Source organism: Stegostoma tigrinum, chromosome 21 (assembly GCF_030684315.1).
Source record: "Stegostoma tigrinum isolate sSteTig4 chromosome 21, sSteTig4.hap1, whole genome shotgun sequence".
Lineage (NCBI taxonomy): Eukaryota > Metazoa > Chordata > Chondrichthyes > Orectolobiformes > Stegostomatidae > Stegostoma > Stegostoma tigrinum.
The window spans coordinates 42,819,219-42,840,369 of record NC_081374.1 but is presented as its reverse complement, the minus strand read 5'-3'; the positions used below and the strand labels follow the sequence as shown (position 1 = coordinate 42,840,369).

Genomic DNA, 21,151 nt, shown 5'->3' with positions numbered 1-21,151 from the left:
GCACCACAGTGCTGTTGTAGAAGTGGAGTCGAGGGTTTTTAGCCAGTGACAGTGAAGGAACTGCAATATAATTCCAACTTAAGATGATGGGTTCTTGGAGCGAACCTTAAACATAGAACAGGACAGCACAGTACAGGCCCATCGGCCCACGATGTTGTGCCGAACTTTTACCCTAAACTTAAGGTCTATCTAACCTCCACCCCTACCTTATACTATCAGCCATATGCCTATCTAATAGCTGCTCAAATGCCCCTAATGAGGCCGACTCCACTACCCTCTCTGGCAACGCATTCCATGCCCCTACCGCTCCCTGAGTAAAGAACCTACCTCTGACTTATCCCCTATATCTACCTCCAGTCACTTTAAAACTATGCCCCCTCATAATAGCTACCTCCACCCTTGAAAAGGTCAATGGCTGTCCACTCTATCTATACCTCTGATCATTTTTTACACCTCTGTCGAGTCACCACTCATCCTTCGATGTTCTAAAGAGAAAAGCCCTAGCCCTCTCAACCCTTCCTCATATGATCTTCCCTCCATTCCAGGCAACTTTCTGGTAAACCTCCTCTGCACCTTTTCCAACTCTTCCACATCTTTCCTATATTGAGGCAACCAGACCTGGACACAATAGTCCAGATGTGGCCAAACCAGGTTTTTGTACAGCTGGAACATAACTTCACAGCTCTTGAACTTAATCCCTCTATTAATCAAAGCTAATCAGACACCTTCTTTACAACTCTATCCACCTGGGTGGCAAATTTCAGGGAACTGTGGACATGAACCCCAAGATCCCTCTGCTCCTCCAAACTGCCAAGAATCTTTCCCTTTACCCTATATTCTGCTTTCAAGTGTGTCCTTCCAAAATGAATTGAGATGGTGGTGTTTCCAAATACCTCCTGCCCTTATCTTTCTAGATGGTAGAGATCACAGGTTTAGAAAATGCTTTCTAAGGAGCCATCGTGAATTTCTGTAGTCCATCACGGTGGCTCAGTGGTTAGCACTGCAGCCTCACAGCGCCAGGGACCTGGGTTCGATTCCAGCCTCAGGTGGCTGTGCAAACTCTGCACATTCTCCCCACATCTGCGTGGGTTTCCTCCAGGTGCTCCGGTTTCCTCCCACAGTCCAAAGATGTGCAGGCTAGGTGGAGTGGCCATGCTAAATTGCCCATAGTGTTCAGGGGTGTGTGGGTTATAGGGGGATGGGTCTGGGTGGGATGCTTCAAGGGTCGGTGTGGACTTGTTGGGCTGAAGGGCCTATTTCCACACTGTAGGTAATCTAATCTTATGGGTACACTGTTACAATGAAAGCCAGCACAAGATTCCCCAATTTATTACATTTCCAGAAGGGGAACCCCAAATTTTTAGGTTCTGCATTATCTCAGCAACCACAACTGAGTGCCCCATCAGCTCCATTCTAATGGAAAAGGCACAAATGAAAAATGAAAGACAAATTCCAATAAAGATCAATTCCCGTTCGGATGAAGGGCAAGGCTGGTAGGTGTAGGGAATGCTGGATGACTGGAGAAATTGAGGTTTTGCTTAAGAATGAGAAGGAACATTATGTCAGGTATAGACATCAGAGATTGAGTGAATCTCAAGAGTATAAAGGCTGTAGGAGTACTTAAGAGGGAAATCAGAAGGGCCAACAGGCAACACGACAAAGCTTTGGAAAATACAGTTAAGGAGCGTCCAAAGGGATTCAAGAAATACATTCGAGACAAAAGAGTATCAAGGGAGAAAATAGGACCCCTTAAATATCCGATGTGAGAAATCTCATGAAATGGGAGGGGGGGGGGGGTTACTAAACAAGTATTTTGCATCAGTGTTTCCTATGGGGAAGGATATGGAAGATAATAAACGTGAGGAAATAAATAGCAACATCTTGAAAAATGTCCATATTTCAGAGGAATGCATAAATGTGGATAAATCCCCAGGCATTGACCAGGCCTACTCTAGAACACTGTGGGAAAATAGGAAGAGCCCCCACTGAGATATTAGTATCATCAATAATCACATGTGAGGTGCCAGAATACTGGACGTTGAGTAATGTGGTGCCACTATTTAAGAAAGGTGGTAAGGAAAAGCCACAGAACTATTGACTGGTGAGTCTAACATCTATGGTGGGCAAGTTGTCGGAGGGAATCCTGAGGGACAGGACTTACATGTATTTGAAAAGGCAGAGACTACTTAGGAATAGTAAACATGGCTTTGTGCGAAGGAAATCATGTCTCTAACTTGACTGAGTTTTTTGAACAAGTAATGAAGAGGATTGATGAAGGCAGAACGGTGGATGTGACCTATATAGACGTCAGTAAGGCGTCTGGCAAGGTTCCTCCTCGTAGACTGGTTAGCAAGGTTAGATTATATGGAATAGAGGGAGGACAATAAGTTGGATACCAGCGTGACCAACAGTATGCAACAATGATGGGTACTGGATCCACTGCTTTTTGTCATTTATATAAACTGTTTGGATATGAATGTAGGAGGAACGGCTAGTAAGTTTGCAGATGACACTAAAATTGGAGGTGTAGTGGACAGTGAAGAAGGTTACCTTAGAGTACAACAGGACCTTAATCAAATGTGCCAATCGGCAAAGGAGTCGTAGATGGAGTTTAATTTAGATAAATGTGAGGTGTTTTGTTTTGTAAAGGCCAATCAGGGCAGGAGTTAGACACTTGGTGATAAGATCCTAGAGAGTGTCGCTGAACAGAGGGATCTTGGAGTGCAGGTTGATAGTTCCCCGAAAGTGGAGTCACAGGTAGATAGGATAGTGAAAGCCGCATTTGGTATACTTGCCTTTATTGGTCATTGCATTGAGTATAGGAGTTGGGAGGTCATGTTGCGGCTGTACAGGATATTGTTTAGGCCACTTTGGAATACTGTGTTCAATACCTGTCTCCCTGATATAGGGAGGATGTCGTAAAACTTGAAAGGGTTCACAAAAGATTGTGAAGGATGTTGTCAGGGTTGGAGGATTTGAGCTTTAGGGAAGAGGTTGAATAGGCTGGAGCTATTTTTCCTGGCGCCTAGGAGGCTGAGGGGTGACGTCAGAGAGGTTTAAAAAATCGTGAGGGGCAAGGATTGGATGAGTAGCTAAGGTCTTTTCCCTGGGATGGGGTGTGCCAAAACTAGAGGGTGCAGGTTTAAGTTGAGAGGGACAAGATTTAAAAGGGACGTAAGGGCAACTTTTTCATGGAGAGGCAGGTGCATTTTTGGAATGAGCTGCCAGATGAAGTGGTGGAGGCTGGTAAAATTTTGATATTTAAAAGTTATCTGGGTGGGTATATGGAAAGGAAGGGTTTAGAGGGATATGGGCCAAATGCTGGCATATGGGACCTACACTAATTTAGGATATCTGGTCATCATGGATGAGTTGGTCCGAAGGGACTGTTTCTGTGCTGGACAGTTCATTAGCTCTCATCGCTAGTTTCTGACTTAATAGTTTAAATTAAACACAAATCTAGCAATCAATTAATTTGAAGATTTAGGCATTTCTGCATTCCTATGCTTCCATGAGGCAATCACATTCAAAAAGAGAGTAGTTTGCATGCTTGGGTTACTATGTTAAAGATCTTTTAGCCACTTGAGCTGGTTTTGCTATTCATTGTGGTCATGACTGATTCATAATCTAACTCCAAATTAACACACGTTACCATATCACTGAATTCTATTGAGCATCGATCTTAGATTTAAAATTAACAACTGATCCTCCATCGATTGCCATCTCCAGAAGGGAGTTCGAAGCCATTTCTGTCAACGAGTCCTTCTTCATTTCATGCCAGAAAGACCAAGCTTTAAATTTTAGACTCTTGTCCCTTGCCCAAACACACAGAAATAGTTTCTCTCCATTTACCTTATCTGTTCCTCTCAATAGTTTGAAAACTTTTGATCAAATCACTGTTTAATCTAGTTCCAGAGAATGTAATCCTAGATTGTTGAGTTATTCTTCTTCATAGACCAGGTTTCATCCTATCAAATCTACACTGCATTTTGTCCAAGATCAATAAGTTTTTCCTGAGGTGTGGCGAACAAAGGACCTACTGGTCCAGGCAAACATTTGAATCACTTGGAAACTTCCTTCCGCTATGTCCCATCAAAGATTATCAGCATAAAGCAACATGAGCAATTGTCAGGATGAATGAGGAAGGGAACATGAGCAATTGTCAGGATGAATGAGGAAAGGAACATGAGCAATTGAAATTGGAATTTCTATCAAAGTACCCACAGCCTTATGCCAAGAAAAACAAAGCAACAAAGACAAATGGATGTAATACAATGGTGAGCAAGTCTGAGCAAAAAGTAATTCATCCCAGTAATGATAATGCAAGAGAAGTAAGAAGGTAACTGATCATTTGTTATTCTTTGGTGTCCCATGTGCCACTCAACATCCTTTAAATTTATATTTTAAATGGACATCCAACAATTATCCAGCCCAAGCATATTTCTAATACTTTGCTTCAGGGAACAGTTGAGGCAATGTCTTTTGCATCTTTTAAGGGTGTCACAAAGTGTGCATTATTACCATCATTGCCAGGTTTTATGCTGATATCAATATTTCTTTGTCAGTTGTAAAATACCTGCATTCATTACTCAATGGATGTACACATATCCCTTCATCAGCATCAATAACCAGCTCTGCTCCCAAATCCACATTCAATTTGACATTGCTTCCTGTTATTCAGTGTAAGGTTCCAGACATACAAACATTGCTCATAAATGGTAATAGGGAGGGGCAACTCTTCTGGCAGTAGCTGGTTCTGACGTTCTGGCCATACATATCAGAGCTAGAACAAATATCCTCAATGATCACCAGCAACTGCTGGTGAGTCCATTCCCAGAGGCATCCACTGTTCCTCTAGGGATGCAGGTGTTACCAACTCAGTCACAAAGTATTTAGCTCCCATTTAGCAACAATCCATTTTGGGGACATGACATCAACGGAGGACGTGACCCTGCTTTCAAGATTAGGGAATTGCAGCTGAATTCCACTTTTATGACGGCAGCTGCTTTTCTCACTTTTTTATAAACAGAACTCTTACCCTAGCGCTATGGAACCAAAATGGGTCATGCCGCAGGGTTCAAAGTTTGTCCCATATGTGACTGGAGCATCGCTCCCAAAACAGCAAGAGCTCATGTTTAAATTTGTTGGTACCTGGACACCAGGACATCATTAAATTTCAGAAGTGATATGAGATTTGTCACTTTGTCCTGGGAGACACAGTGTTAGCACAATGCCTATCCACAAAGAGGTTGAGTCACAGCCCTGCACCCCTCTGTGGAGATGACATAGTGGACAGTATTTAAACTTCTAAATGCCAGAAGGTTCAGGAGTTGAGGCCTAAAAGGTGGACACAGGTAAAGAGCCAGATTTGCTTGACAGTTCACTGAGTAATATATGGAGGTGCAAGGTGAATTGGGTTTAGAAATGTGGGAAAGTCAGCCAGAAAGATTTGCACCTGAATTATCTGTTCCATTCAGACTGCCTGCCTCATGAGAACCTTGAACTTCATGATATCCTATTTCCAGGTCTGAATGACCACAATCCTGGTGCTCACTTCCTCAAACTATTCCATCCACATCTTGTTTTCCTCTCATCTATGAAAGATAAGACCTCATTCAATTTCTTGCATCCTAGAGCTGGAGATTGAGCACGTTTCCGGATCTCCAACCCACTCCTCTGATTGTGCTATTATTTTAGTCACAGTCAACTCTGCCAGCATCAAGTGAAGTCGAGATGCTGCAGATGTTAGCAACAACTTGCTATGAAAGCCTGAGCTTAACGAAAAATCATTTCTTTTATCAAATTCAGTACATCATCCCAACCGTTCTCTGTTAAAAGTGATAATGGGAACTGCAGATGCTGGAGAATCCAAGATAATAAAACGTGAGGCTGGATGAACACAGCAGGCCCAGCAGCATCTCAGGAGCACAAAAGCTGACGTTTCGGGCATAGACCCTTCAGCAGCCTAAGCAGCAATACTAATGACTGAGCTGAGAAGTGCAATAAAAATCTACCCTTGAATCGAATGGTTTCCTGACCCACAACTAAGGTTTCACTGAGAGTCCTAGGAGTCTGGGTGCATAGTTCCTTGAAATTGGCATTACAGATAGACAGGGGGGTGAAGAGTGCATTAGGCGCACTTGCCTTCATCACTCAGAACACTGAGTATAAGAGTTGAAACACCATGTTGTAGTTGTACAGGACATTAGTAAGGCCACATTTGGAGTACTGCATACAATGTTAGCTGCCTTGCTATTGGAAGGATCTTAATAAAGAGGAAAAGATGCTAAAACAATTTACAAGGATGTTACCCAGACTGTAAGGTTTGAGTTATAAAGGAGAGGGGTGGATAGAATTTTTGCTTTGCAGCATATGAGACTGAGGGAGTGACCTTCGAGGGGTTTATAAAATGGTGAGGGCATAGGCCTTGGTGAGTCCAAAACTAGAGGGCATAGGTTTAGGGTGAGAGGAGAAAGATATAAAAGAGACCTGAGGGGCAACACAGAGGGTGATGCATGTTTGGGTTGATCTGCCAGACGTAGGAGTAGATGTGGGTACAGTTACAACATTTAAAATACATTTTGACAAGTATATTGATAGGAAGAGTCGAGGGGGATATGGGCTAAACACAGGCAAATGGAAAAGAAAACCAAAATTGCTTGAAAAGCTCAGCAGGCCTGGCAGTATCTGTGGAAAGAGATGTTTCAGGCCGAGTGACCCTTCCTCAGGGTCTTCCTCAGGCAAATGGGACTGTTCTATTTAGGAAACCTGGTTGGCACGGTGAGTTGGACCAAAAGGGCTGTTTCTGTGCTGCGTAATTCTGATTCGATAACTATCCATTCCATTTTAATCACGTACATTTGCCTTTTCCCTTATTAATACCTCTTCTTTTTGTCTCTTCTGCTTTGAGTTTCACATTCACATTGTAACTACTCCCCGGGTAATGAAATATCTCCTAAATTCCGTATTGTGTTTATTAATAATTACCTTGTGTAAATGAAACCTAGTTCTGAACTCACCTATAATGGGACAATCTCTCTACTTACCTATAGAATGTCTTCATGATTTTAAAGATCGTTATCAGCTTACTCCCTAGCCTAACCTTTCCAAGGAAAAAGAGACGTTATGCTTATACAATGCATGCTGTACATTTTTCAGAAGCATGTTTTTCCTTCAATAGGTCAAGTGTTGAAAGCATGGGATATCGGAGTGGCTTCGATGAAGAAGGGGGAGGTCTGTCAGTTAATCTGTAAACCAAACTATGCCTACGGGGCTGCTGGCAGCCCCCCTAAAGTCCCTGCAAATGCCACATTACTGTTTGAGGTGGGTGTGCCTTTTTTTTTGCTGATTCCATTTCTGGCTTGATATTGCACCATGACACTACTGTAGACTTAGAAAACCTAACTCTGCTTTCTCAGGGTTACTAAAGGTGGACAATAAACACACTGGAAAGGTCATCTACAGGAATGCAGGAACATAGGAGCAAGAGTCAGCCATTCAGCCCATCAACCCTGCTCCACCATTCGCAATTGTGGCTGATTATCTATTTCAGTGCCGGTGCTACTTTCCCACATTATTTCCACATCCCTTGATGTCATTAGTATCTATAAATCTATGACATTTGTCTTGAATATGACCAATGGCAGAGCTTTCATATCCACCTGAGGTGGAGAATTCCAACAACTCACCACTCTCTGAGTAAAGAAATATCTTCTCATCTTAGTCCTAAAACTTTTTTCCCTTACTCTAAGCCTGTGTCCCATGGTTCTAATCTCTTCAGCTAGGGGAAACATTTTTTTCTGCATTCTGCATTAAGGATTTTCAAATTTCAATCACATCTTGGAAGAATTCTCGAAGCTACTTTCTCATTTCCCCTTTCCTGAAGCATTTGCTAATTAAAACAAAAAAGCGTCTCAAGGCTAGGTTCACCTTCCCCTCATATTAACCCTACCCCCATAACTCTAAATAGACTAGACTATGACTTGGATGGCAGAAGGAAATGTACTGCCACCAAGTTTCCAGATGACACAAAAACAAATAGGAAGGCAAGTGGTAAGGATGATACCAAGAAGTATATAGACAATTAAAATGAGTCAGGAAAGACTTAGCAGGAGGCATGCAATGTTGGAAAATGTGAGGTTGTGCATTTTAACTAGAAAAATAGAAGAGATGAATATTATTTAAATGGAGAAAGACTGCAGGAAGCTGCAGCAAAGAAGAACTTGGGGGTTTTCACGCGTGAGTCACAATAAGCTCGCTGCATGAATATATCATTGGTGCTTTTATGCAGCCGACCCAACAGTATTCAAATTCATCATTCACCTTTGAAAAATCAGTGTAGTGTTATGCCAGTCTCAAATTGTATTTTTCTCTGGATGTTTATTCATATACAGTGGCTTCACACACAGCCATTGAGTTAAGACGAGAGATGGGGTAGAAGTGGACTGACACCCAACTTCAGAAAGCCAGAGGCCAAGACAATCTGTCATACTAGTGGAGCACACAGTATAATCCGTTTCAGGTATTAGGTCTGGATAGATTCTTGCTCTGCTGAGATCTTTCTGATTTTTAGAAGTGAATCCTATGACAGCAGAAGGTCAAGGTAAAGGACAACAAATGGCCCACTAGGAGATAGATCTGACAAATGTATAATATAAAGCGACTGACCTTACCATCTCTTTTCTGGCCACTACTAACTGATCTTTTTTCATTAGTCATTTATGAGATGAGGGTGTTGCTGGCTAAGGTAGCTTAATTGGCCAGAGGGCACTTAAGAGTCAGCAACATTGCTGTGGGTCTGGAGTCACATGTAGGCCAGACCAGGTAAGGAAGGCATTTTTCTTCCCTAAAGGACATTAGCGAATCAAATGAGTTTTTCCAATAATCGACAATGGTAATCATTAGACCCTTAATTCCCAATTTTTACTGAATTCAAATTCCACCCTCTGGGGCCTGTCCTATCTCAGCACTGATTTCTCGTGTGTGTCGTTCGCGGTTTTATACCTTAAGAATCAAATGGATTCTGTTGAACTCCTCTGATAAGGTTGATTCTCTCCTCTTAGGATTGATTTGTCTCTCACCTTCTGATCACTTACCACCTGAATAAATTTTACTATAGCTAAATAAGTTTTGATTTCATTACAGCTCTGGTTCAGACTTGGGCTGACAAGTAACATTCATCCCACACAAACGCCAGGCAATTACCATCTCTGATAAAAGACAATCTAACTACCTTGACATTCAATCCTTATTATCATTGACCAGAACTACATCTGGGCTCCCTATATAAACACAGTGGCTACAAGGTTGAAGGCTAGGAATCCTAGCAGACAGGAACTCATCTCCTGGCTTCCCAAAGCTTGTCAACTTGTTCAGCTTCTGATTTAATCTATAGTTTGGAAATAATTCTGTATCTAAAAAATTATTTTCTCCAAGCTCTCCAACCCTATAGTTTATTTGTCTAGTCTCTTAAATTAACTATTCATGGCAATATTATTGCAGTTGCTATCTTTTTCCAATGTGATTAATTATTTGCATTATTTTAAAAACATCTGAAGTTATAGCAAAGATGTACTGGTATACTCAAAACTTTTACTATGCTTTTAAAATCACAATAGTCAATATTGTGACATCTTGAAGAAAACAACTATTTTTGTCATTATTAAACATTTGGCATTTCAGATAGGTTGGAATGCTTGGTCACAGCTGGTAACTTTTTAAACTAAATAAATTCATTTCTCCAAATTACTTTTCCAGTTCCTCTGATCTCCTTCAGGTTTAGTTTGTAAATTCTATGATAGAGACAGCTGAACTTTTTATCTGAGATGATGTTGCATGGATGCAGTTACTATTGTAAGGAGATATTTTGTAATGTGATGTTTTATCGATACAGTACAGGATAGGCAAATCAATTCATTCACTGAGTCACTTGGAATTTAGAGAGAAAATAACATGGTTGAGACTGAAATATCAATTTGTTTCTGGGAGAGGCAACTGGGCAATCTTTAAAAATAATGATAAAAATGCAGAAACCCGATCTATTGAAAAGATTGGATATAAATTAGATATTGTCTACCAGGTGTGTGAAGTGGGCCAAATACACAGAATGTTAAGTTAACATCTAGTCTGAGGGAATGCAAGTCCATGAAGCAAGGGAGTTGGGACACAAGTTTAACAGCTCTTTGCTGAAATTCACTACAGTGGAGGTTTTATGTGATTACACCTGTGCAGTTAAAGCCTCTATATCTAAATAAGGATAAATGTGAGACAATGCTGGAAGGCTTCACTAGATTGATTGTTGGGATTAGAGTCATCTTATCACGAAAGCTTAGTTGAATGCACACTTACTTTTCATGGCTTGGAAGAATAAGAAGTGATGTAAAAGAAACACAATGGATTCTAAGTGGGGTTTGAGCAGACAGATACAGAGACGGTAGGAGGAAGGGCCTAGGCCTGAAACACCAGCTTTCCTGCTCGTCTGACGCTGCTTGGCCTGCTGTGTTCATCCAGCTCTACACCTTGTTATCTCAGATACAGAGAGGTTGACCCTCCTGTTGGAGAGCCTAGAATGCAGAGCTATGATCTCAAGATAAGCAATCACCCATTTAGGACTGAGATAAACAGAAATGCATTTATTCGGGGAGTGGGGTTGGGAAGTTTTCGAATTCTCTATCTTGTGGAGCTGTGGATGTAGTCATTGAGCACTTTCATGGATGAGATTAATACACTTTTGTACTCTAAGGAAATCCAAGGATACAAAGATGAGAGGGAAAGTGGAGTTGAGATAACATTGTCAAATCTATTGCTGCTCCTCTATCTTATATTCTTAAGTACTTTACAGCTTATCTCTTTGCTCATATTTATTGTGGAACAAAATGATAATATAATTGCAAGTTCTTTGGGAATAATTTATTGAATAATTCCATCCTTTCCACGACAGGTTCATCTTGTCTTCTTTGTTCTTTCAGTACCTTCTGAAAGAAGCAGGTCAGTAACCCACTGATGAACAGTGTTACTCAAGCTAGCTCGTTCTTGCTATTTCACACCTCAGATCAAAATCAAGTGTCATTTTAAAGGTTTGATTTTTCCATGCTTTCCACCAATTCTTAAGAATATTTAGCCTGGTCAGTTTCTATTTAAGAGCAGACTGTCCCATAAGCTTTTAGGAGTTTTTGAGTTTGGCATGGATACTGATCAGAGAGCACAGTCTGGAGGTCAGAGATGAACTTGTCTTGATGGCTCACATCTGATCCAGTGCTTGACCAGAGAGTCAGTAAACATTCTGTTCTCGGGAACCGTAACCATCCCTGTGGTAGTGAGCAACATCAATACAATCACGCATGCTATAGGCTGCACTTCTGAAGATTGGGTCTTTTTTTTTCTTTTTTATTCTCTTATTTTTCTTCATTTTTAGTTGGGATTTGGGTGCTAACTTCTTGTTCTCCCTGAACTGAACAGCTTGCTGGGCTGCTTAAGTAGTTGGGCTAGTTAAGAGTGAACCACATTTCTGCAGATCTGCGCTCATATTTAGGCCAGAATAGATAAGAACAGCAGATTTGTTTTCTTAAGGGACATTAGTGAATCAGATAGGCTTTTGCAATAGTGATAATTTCACCATCAAGAGTTATTAAATGAAGTCAAATTCTGCCATTTGCCACAGTGGGACTGGAAACCGATGCAATAGCCTGGCCGACTGGGTGACTGTGCTAACTGGCCTGTTCCTTATTTGACTAGTTATTTGACCAGTAGCTGTCACATTGAGGTAATCACCAGATTGTGGTCCTACAATCTCTCCACATACTCATTCCCATTGAGATCTGAAATAACTCCATAAGGACCAGTATCCCCTTACACGTGCTTAGCACTTAACACTGGTCCAGCTTGCACAGAGTCAGCTCCTCGAGTGAGCAGAACCCCTGACACTCCTTGATTGGACCAGATTAACAGCCCCAGTCAGGGAACTCATATTCTGTGAACTCCACTTGACTGACCTTGCTCCAATCACTACAAGCTGTCGGTATCTGGGTTGGTGTAGAGCAGCAGGAAGCAGCCTTGCCAGAGCTTCCTCTAAGGCCTCAGTATTCTTGTCCTCAGAGGTCAAGGAGGTATCTTCTGGGTGCTTCAGTGTAGAGATCATGGAGATGCTGGCAGTGCCTGCTGTAGACAGGAGAGAGAGGCATCTGAGCCAGTGGTTAGAAGTGGTATACAATGGATGAGACTGACAGTGGGGTTATTATGAGAGTTGTAGTGGAATGAAGAATGGGGCTTCCTCTATTAGTGTGACATGGGGAAATCCCTTGTCATCCCCACAAGAGTGATCATAGTCTTCTCCTACAGGGGTAAAGGCTCATTGTACGTGAGGACGCTACTGTCAGGCAGCCTTCCACTGGCTTGCTCTGTTTTGTTTTTGATTAAATTCTCCTGCACTGAGAGAAAGGGAGGAATTGAGTGAGGTGAAAGTAAGTTGCATGGCTGTTACAGATGGGTGAACAGTTGCAAGGCAAACTAATGTAGCACGGCAGAAAGAAGTGATGGAAGATGTTTCAGGCAACAGTGAGATTGGCACGTGATGAGCATCCGTGGGAGGTGGGAGCAAGAACAGAAATAGAATGAGTGTGAGGTAACAGAGAGAAGATGGCAGCACTTGGCCTGGCACAGTGTAGAAAGTGAATGACTTTCTTGCAGCACTAGTGGCTGCTCCTCCAGGCCATTGAGATGGCACTAGCCTGAGTAGTTACCTTGGTCAAGGTTACAAGAAGGGTTTGGAGTCATGGCCTCTGCTGCCAGTGCTCAGGACAGAGGAAAACTCTCCTCTGCACCACCTCATCCATCAGCATCCCCAGGTCCCTATCAGAGAATCATGGTGCCATCTTCTCTTCTCTGACATTTTCATGTTCTGTCTGTGTCTAAGCAGGGCAGCTTCAGAATACCAGTGTCCATCCAAGTATACTGCCACCTTTTAAAATAGGCACGAGCACAAAAGGTGCTGGTCATTTAGCATATATCTGCAGAGTGGTGAGTTGATTAAGGAATGGTGCATGCTAAAAAATAGTGGGGCTGGAATTGGACATGAGGGGTACCATGGGACAGAACAAATGGATACCAAGGTAGGTTTGGTGAGATCTAACATGAAAACTCTCCAACCTCATGGCAGAAAACCCTCCAACAACACAGACTTAGCCAAAAAAGTAAGATTCAGCCCTACATGTTTTAAACAAACCATCTCTGACCTTTTGAAATTCCAGCAGTTACAGACCAAACTTTTTCAACCCCTCGGCTTGAAGAGCCATCCCATTCCCAATAGTCTGGGAGCCTTTTCGGAATTGTTTCCAACACATTTATATCATTCCATAAGTAAGCTGACCAATCCTGCATCATATTCCGGATGCTGCCTCACTTATGCCCTGTGTCCCTGAAGCAAGACTTCCCTATCTTTGTATTCAATTCTCTCTCGCCTTCTAAGATGAACCGTCATGTCAATCCTTTGGAAGTTTAATTCTTCCTACATTTCACAACTCAACCTCCAATCTAGAATCACCTCCCTCCTGCAAAAGTGATGACTAACTGACACTCTAACTTTCCAGATGCGAGTTTTTAAATGAGCTTTTAAATGAGGTCCAGTAGAATAAATACCACACAGCACAGAACGTAGACCAGCAGGTGGGTTCCACACTTGCCCTGTTCTCAATTCCTTCACCAAAACCCACATGGAATTAAAATTTGTAGCCGTTCAAGTAAGAGATCACAGATTGGTAGCTCTGACGGTTTCTCACGTAAAGTGTTCATCGAATTAGGGGCCAAGCTTTGAAAGGTCATTATTGATTTGCTTGGAGGCTTGCTGGACAGTCCTCAAGGGTTGGAGAAAAACCAAGTGATGCCAACATCTAAAAATGCAGTAAATACTAGTGGTATCTCCCATTGACATTATCTTTAATAATGATCTGGATGGAGGTGCCATGGCAGCCATTTGCAGGCTTGGAGATGACACAAAGGCTCTGGATCCCCACCACATCCTGGCTGCAGTGCAAAAGACTAATGGCCCCAACCAAGGTATTCCATGACAGCCAGAACACTGATATCCATATGTCAAAGCAGCAAATTAAATCACATTCCATCCCCTATCATAAAATCGGAAGTGGGGGTGTTCATTGATCGCCCCAGCTTTCAGTATCATGCATAATTTTTCAAAAAAATGAAGCAGTTAGTTTTGTGCAAGAACATAAAACAGGGGAGCAGAAGTAGGCAATTCAACCCAACGAGACTGTTCCACCATTCAAAACAATCATGGCTGATCTGGTAATCCTCAACCCCACTCTCCAGACTTTCTCCCCATAACCCTTGATTCCCTTACAGTTTATATCAGCCATGAATATTTAATTTCCCCAGCCTCAAAAACTCTTCTAAGAATCCCATATATTCAGTACCCTCTGAGAGAAGAAATTCCTCCACATCTCTGTCTTAAATGAACAATCCCTTATTCTGAGATTTTGCCCTTGTCCTAGGCTCTCTCACAAGGGGAATCAATCTTTCCATATCTACCCTGTCAGGTCCCCTAAGAATCTTATGTTTCATAAAGTTGCCTCTCGTTATTCTAAACTCCAACAAGTACAGGCCCAACATGTTCAACCTCTTCTCATGTCTTATATCAGCCTGATAGACATTCTCGGGACTACCTCTCATGCCAGTTTATATTTCTTTAGATAAGTAGCCCAAAACTGCTGTCAGTATCCCAGTTGTGATCTGACTAGTGTCTTGTATAGCATTAGCAAAACCTCTCTACTTTTATAATTCATTCCCTTTGAAATAAAAACCAATATTCCATTTGTCTTCCCTGACATCCGCTGAATTTAGATGCTAGTTTTTTGTGATTCATAGACTCAGACACCCAATTCCCACTGTTCTGCAGCTTTCTGCAGTCTTTCTCCATTGCTGGGAGTTTGTTCGGCCAGTTAAGAGTCAACTATATTGTTGTGGATCTGAAATCACATGTAAGCAGATGGAAAGGATGTAAGTAAGGATGAGAGCGTTCTCTCCCTTCTGGACAATGCAGAGTCACCTGGGCCTTTTGAAATAACTGATGATAATTTCATGCTTAGCAATATTGAAGTTTTCACTTCCCTCTTTTGTTAATTGAATCTTTGCTGGGATTTGTGCCTATACATTAGTCAGGGCGTCTGGGTTGCCAGCCCAATCCCATTGCAACACATGACTGACTCACCAGACTTGCTGCAAACAAAATATTCAAATGGGAGCATGCTCATCAGTTTGACTGTTTATACAAAAGGCTGAGAGCTGGAGCTGTCTCCATCAATTATTTTGGTCTTTTAGAGCTTTCTTGAGTGTTTCCAGGAGTCAGTGAGGATTTCTTTCCTAAATTATCATCTCTTTCTTCTTCTGTCCTTTGGGCCTCTCCCCAGGAGTTTGTTGCCTCCTATGTTGGGGAGTGGCTATACTCTGAAACTAGAGGACATGGCTGATGGGCTAACTAATCAGTCTCTGTCTTTTATATACCTGTGCCCTCATAAATTGATTTGTTGGCCGTGAAGTGTTTTGAAACATGAGCACAGAGGCAGTGATATGGGGGTAGAGGAAGACTTGAACTGACGGTTGCATGCTTCCTTGCTAGATGCTGTCTCAGAATGGTCTGTGTCCTTGCTGATACTTGTCATACTGGTTGGATTTTATTTCTTCAGATTGCAATATAAATGGAAGTTCTTTTTAGTTCCTGCCCCCAGATATTGGGGTGATATAATGATGCCCCTGCCCATTGCCATGCTCAGTTTTGTTCCATTCCTAAAAAAGGTGTTTATTATTTCAGGTTGAACTTATAGACTTCAAAGGGGAGGATTTAACGGAATGCGAAGATGGTGGCATCATTCGTAGGATTAAGAAGAAAGGGCAGGGGTATTCCACCCCTAATGAAGGGGCTACTGTTGAAGGTATGAATTCAGTTACCAGGTGTCTTGTAAGGAAGTCATAAAATTTCAAAGTTAGGGGACAGTGTATGACATATGAAAGCCAGAATCACTATTTTAGATTTGCTTGCAAAGACCAATTTTTATAGTCTTATGCATTGTTCCCATCAACTAAGTTCTAAAGGATAAATATCTTTTGCAGAGAAAGATAAAAACAACTAAATATTGCAAATGCTGGAAATCTGAAATACTGGGCCATCTGTTGCACAGTGTCTTTGCACAGTTGAACTAACATCCTATTTATCCACCCTATGCTTGTGTTATTTTCCACACTGCTGCAGTATTTAACATTCATTTGAGGGAAGTTCAGTTTTACTGAAGTGTTTTAATCATACTTGGCTCAATTGGTAATCAGATTACAGGATACCAGATGATCAATTATTAATGGTTCAACAATTATTAGGAATTAAGGAATTATAGTTCCACAAATACAGAACGCACCATTCAATAACTAAAAGCAAATTTCTTAACAATCTATATAAGCAATTTTTCTCAAGGGAATTGAAGAGAAAAGCTAATATGAAATGGATATTGTTAATTATCATTTTATGGACATTAAGAATAGGATATAATAATTCTGTAGAAAGGATATTAATGAGTATTAAGTATCATGTGTCATGATCCACTGGGGGCAAATAAATTAATGATTAAACGTAAAATGTAAACTAGGGAGGGAATCTTGACATCAGCTGATATGGTGATCTTTTACAGCCTTACAAGGTAACATCTTCTCTCCACTAATTTATCTGCTTGCAGATTTACTCTGAAAACTGGAAAATTTCACCCTATTTCTCAGTTTATCTGCAGCTGAAATCCTCATCCATTCCCTTGTGAGTTCCAGGCTTGGTATTCCATGGACTCCGGGCAGTCTCTCACATATCTGTCATTTTCTAGCCACCAGCAGTTGTAGAAAACTTTAATTGCTTCCCGGAAGTAGAGGGTAACTTTTCAATGCTGATGAGAGGCACGGTGGCTCAGTGGTTGGCACTGCTGCCTCACAGCGCAAGGGACCTGGATTCCATCCCGGCCTCGGGTGACTGTCTGTGTGGAGTTTGCACATTCTCCCCGTGTCTGCGTGGGTTTCCTCCCACAGTCCGAACATGTGCACTGAATAACCACCAAAAGAACTGAGGATGCTATAATGCAGAAACAAAAACAGAAATTGCTGGCAAAACTCAGAACTTCTGAGGAAGCGTCACCAGACCCGAAATTCTAATTTCTCTTCACAGATGCCACCAGAATTGCTGAGCTTTTTCAGCAATTTCAGTTTTTGCTGCCAAAGATGTGTATATCACGTGGTTTGGCCTTGCTGAATTGCCCTGTAGAGTCCAAGGATGCACAAACTGGGTGGGTTAGCCATGATAAATGAGAGGTTAAGGTGTACGATGAGTGGTGTTGGGTCTGTGTGGGTAGTCTTCAGAGGGTTGCTGCAGATGTGATGGGCTGAATAACCCCTTATTGCAGTCTTGGTATTGTATCAGAGCTGGGTGGTAGAATGTCTGGCTTTAGAGCATTCTAATTAAAATGGAAGTGTCATACAACAGCAAATAATGGATGGATTGAGCATTTTGCCCTTTTCTTTTATCTGAACTAGGGAATTTTAATTTGTCAAATTTTAACATTAATTGAATAAGGATCTATAAAAGCTCAGGTAATTCATTAATAAGTTTTTCATAGTACGTTAGTAGTAAGGTTCATTAACAGGATTAAAGCTTATCAGTGGTATTGGGTTGATTAAATACAAATTACCTGGGAAAAATAAATAAATTAACACAATAAAGATGGCAGGGCAGATGATGTGTTGCAGCTGCTGTATGTGGGAGGTAGTGGACACCAGTGCAGTCGGCAGCAAACATGTCTGCTGTAAATGTCTGCAGCTCAAGGAACATCAGCTCAGAGTCATTGGGCTGCAGACCCAGCTATAGACACCATGATGCATCAGGGAGGGAGAATGGTGCCTGGATGCTTTGCTCCAGAAGGCAGTCACACCCCTCAGAATGTGATCAGTGGTCAAGGACAGGAAACTATGGCTACGAATGAGGCAGATAATGGGACCAAGAGTTGAAAGTGATGAAGCCTCAAACCTTCCAATTCTTCAATAGGCTCAAAGTTCTTGAGCTTGTTTGGATGTTGCAGGGTGCTGATGAGCTGACTACTATACTGCAGTGTGGAAGCCATTCAATTGAGGAGACTAATTAGGAATGTAGGGTAGTCAGGAATAATATAGTCAGGAGTACAGACACAATGCTCTATAGCGAAGAGCCAGAGCCCAGCAGGGCTGTGTAGTCTGCACTATGCCAGGGTTTAGGACGTCAGGAGGAGAGGATTCAGTTGTTGTTCACTATATAGGAGCCAGTGGCATAGTTAAGACTAGGAAAATTGTCCTCTTAAAGAATTATGAGCAGCTAAAAACTAACTTATAAAACAGAACCACAAAAGTAGTAATATTTGACTATTACCTGAGCTGTAAGCAAATTTTTGTAAATAAGATTAGAGAGACCAATGCATGCCTCAAAGACTGTTGTAGGAGAAATGGCTTTCAATTAATGGGGCACTAGCAGAAATATTGGGCCAATTAGGAATGGAACCATTGGACTCAACTTAACCAGAACTATACTGGGACTAAAGCATATAACTAGGTGGTAACGGAGGGTTTTAAATTAATCAGGGAAAAGGAAGGAATAATGTGAGGGGAGAGATATTAAAACTTCACAAGGTAGCCAAGCAGGTAGCAATTTGGCTAATGATAACTAGAATGGGGCAGTGAGATTCAAAACATCTCTAAATGTAACAGTGCATTAGCACCTAAGGCCAGAGATGGCAAAAATGGCAAAAATACTGTTAAATGTTCTGTATCTAAATGTGCATACCATCCCAAACAAAATGAAAAAATTGTGAGAACAAATAGAAATAACTAATATGACCTTATAGCCATTAAGGGGACGTGGCTATGAGGAGAGCAATATTGGAACCTGAACATTAAAGGGCATATGATATTTCAGAGTTACAGAATGCTAGGAAAAGACGGTAAGTTAGCTTTATTAATTAAGAATGACACTAGTGCTGTAGTGAGACATGACCTTAGCTCAATAGAGCAACATGTAGTATCATTTTGGGAAGAAACAAGAAACAGAAAAATAATGAAGTCACTTAGAGATTAGTTTGTAGGCCGTAAAACAATAATTGTAACGCAGGAAGAAATTGATAGGATATGTAATAAAGGTACGATTATAATCATGGGTGAATCATATTAACAATCGTAACCACAAAGATTTGTTCACAGAGTACGTTCAGAACAGTTGCTTAGAGTAGCATGTTCTTATATCAACCAAAGAGCAGGCTATTCTATATCCCAAGATGTGTGATGACACAGGATTAATTGATAGCGTTATTGTAAAGGAACCTCTAGGTGACAGCAATCGCAATGTGATAGAATTTCACATTCAGTTTCAAGGTGAGAAATGTGGATGTCAGGATTAGTCTTAAACTCAAATAAAACGTATTTGTAAAGGTATGAAGGCTGAGATGGTTAATGTAAACTGGGGAAAGAGTCAAAAGGTAACTCATAAGAGATACAGTGGCAGATATTTAAGGAGATATTTAACAATAACAGTAATAATTCATTTTATTAAATTTGTTAAGTAATTATTAAATAAAGAGTTAACCTAAAGACAAAGAAGGACTGTTTGAAAAGGAAGCATCATGAAAAGGAGGGAATTTGGATGAAAAGGAAAAAGTAAAAGTAACATTTTAATCCTACTAAGACTATTGTCAGGGTTAGAAAATTGGGTGGATTTTAAAAACTGCAATGACTGGTGAAAACAGTGAGGGAGGTGAAATTAGGGTATGAGAGAAAGCAAGATGGAAATATAAAAACAGTAAAACTTGCACAAGTATTCAAAAAGGAAAAGAGTAACTAAGTGGAGAATAAGTCTGGAAGAACTTTAAAAAATGGAAAAAAAGAAGGAAATGTCAGCATGTAATTTCTGAGTGTCTCCGTTGTAGACGATTTTCAAACATTCTGAATATAATTAAAACTCAGGAGGCAAAAGTGAGGGAGATGGTCAAAACAATGACCATCACCAGAGAAATGATACCTGGAAACTATTATTCATAATACACCCGATAGGTTACACCTTAGAGAGTGGCAAGATAAATAGCTGCGATCATAATCCACCAAAATTGCAAGAATTTTGGAATGGCCCGAGCAAATTGGAAAGTTACAAAAGTAACATTTATTCAAGAAAGGAGGGAGACAGAAAATAATAACTGCATGTCAGAAGGCCGAACATCTGGCTTCAGAAAATTACAAGCATTATTAATAAGGAATGTATAACAGGATTTTTAGAAAACGGTGGGATCTGGAAGAGTTAACATGGCTTTGTGAATGTGGAATCGTGCCTGAATAATTTGAGGGTTCTTTGAGGATGTAACAAACAAGGAAGATTAAGGGGGCCTGTAGATATGATGTATTTAGATTTTAAAATGTATTCTTGTTAAGGAGGCGTCATCAAAGGCTAAGACAAGGATTAAAGGCTCACGGTGTGCGGGTAATATATTAACGTGGATAAAGCAAAACAAAGAACTGTGGAAGCTGTAAATCTGAAACAGAGACAGAAAGTACTGGAGAAACTCAACAGGTCTGGTAGCATCTGCGGAGAGAAAACTGAATTAATGTTTTGAGCCCAGTGAGGCCCAGATAAAGGACTGGTTAACGAGTGGGAAGCAGAGAGTGGGGATAAATGAGTCATTTGTATTAGCAAGCTATAACCAGTGGAGTGCCAGAGTGATCAGGGCAGGGACAACGATTCACAATCTATTTCAATGACTTGGATGAGGTGACCAAATGAATAGTAGTTAAGCTTGCTGGTGACACTGAGATAGATAAGAAAGTAAGAGGATATAGACAGACTGCAAAAAGACACAGATTGAGTGGGAAAAAGATAGGCAGATAGTGTATAAAGTGGGAAATGCAAACTTGTCCACATTATCAGGAGAATTAGGATGCTATTTAAATGGACAAAGATTGCAAAACTCGGTGGGACAGAGGGACCTTGATGTCCTGGTACAAGAAATGTAAAACATTAGTTTGTAGGTACAGCAAGTGACTAGGAAGGCAAATGGAATGTTGGAATTTAACGTAAGAGAATGGAATATCAAAGAAAGACTGTTTTTCT

General features: G+C 41.0%; 1 protein-coding gene across 2 annotated transcripts in view; it reads left to right on the top strand.

Moving 5' to 3' along the window:
• Positions 1-21,151, top strand: part of LOC125462934 (peptidyl-prolyl cis-trans isomerase FKBP5-like) — a 110,022-nt gene that overhangs the window by 52,820 nt on the left and 36,051 nt on the right. For both annotated transcript variants that reach the window (XM_048553450.2, XM_048553449.2), the window contains exons 3-4: positions 7,181-7,323; positions 15,818-15,938. In XM_048553450.2, coding sequence (XP_048409407.1) covers positions 7,181-7,323; positions 15,818-15,938 — 264 coding nt within the window. The remainder of the gene's footprint in view (positions 1-7,180; positions 7,324-15,817; positions 15,939-21,151) is intronic.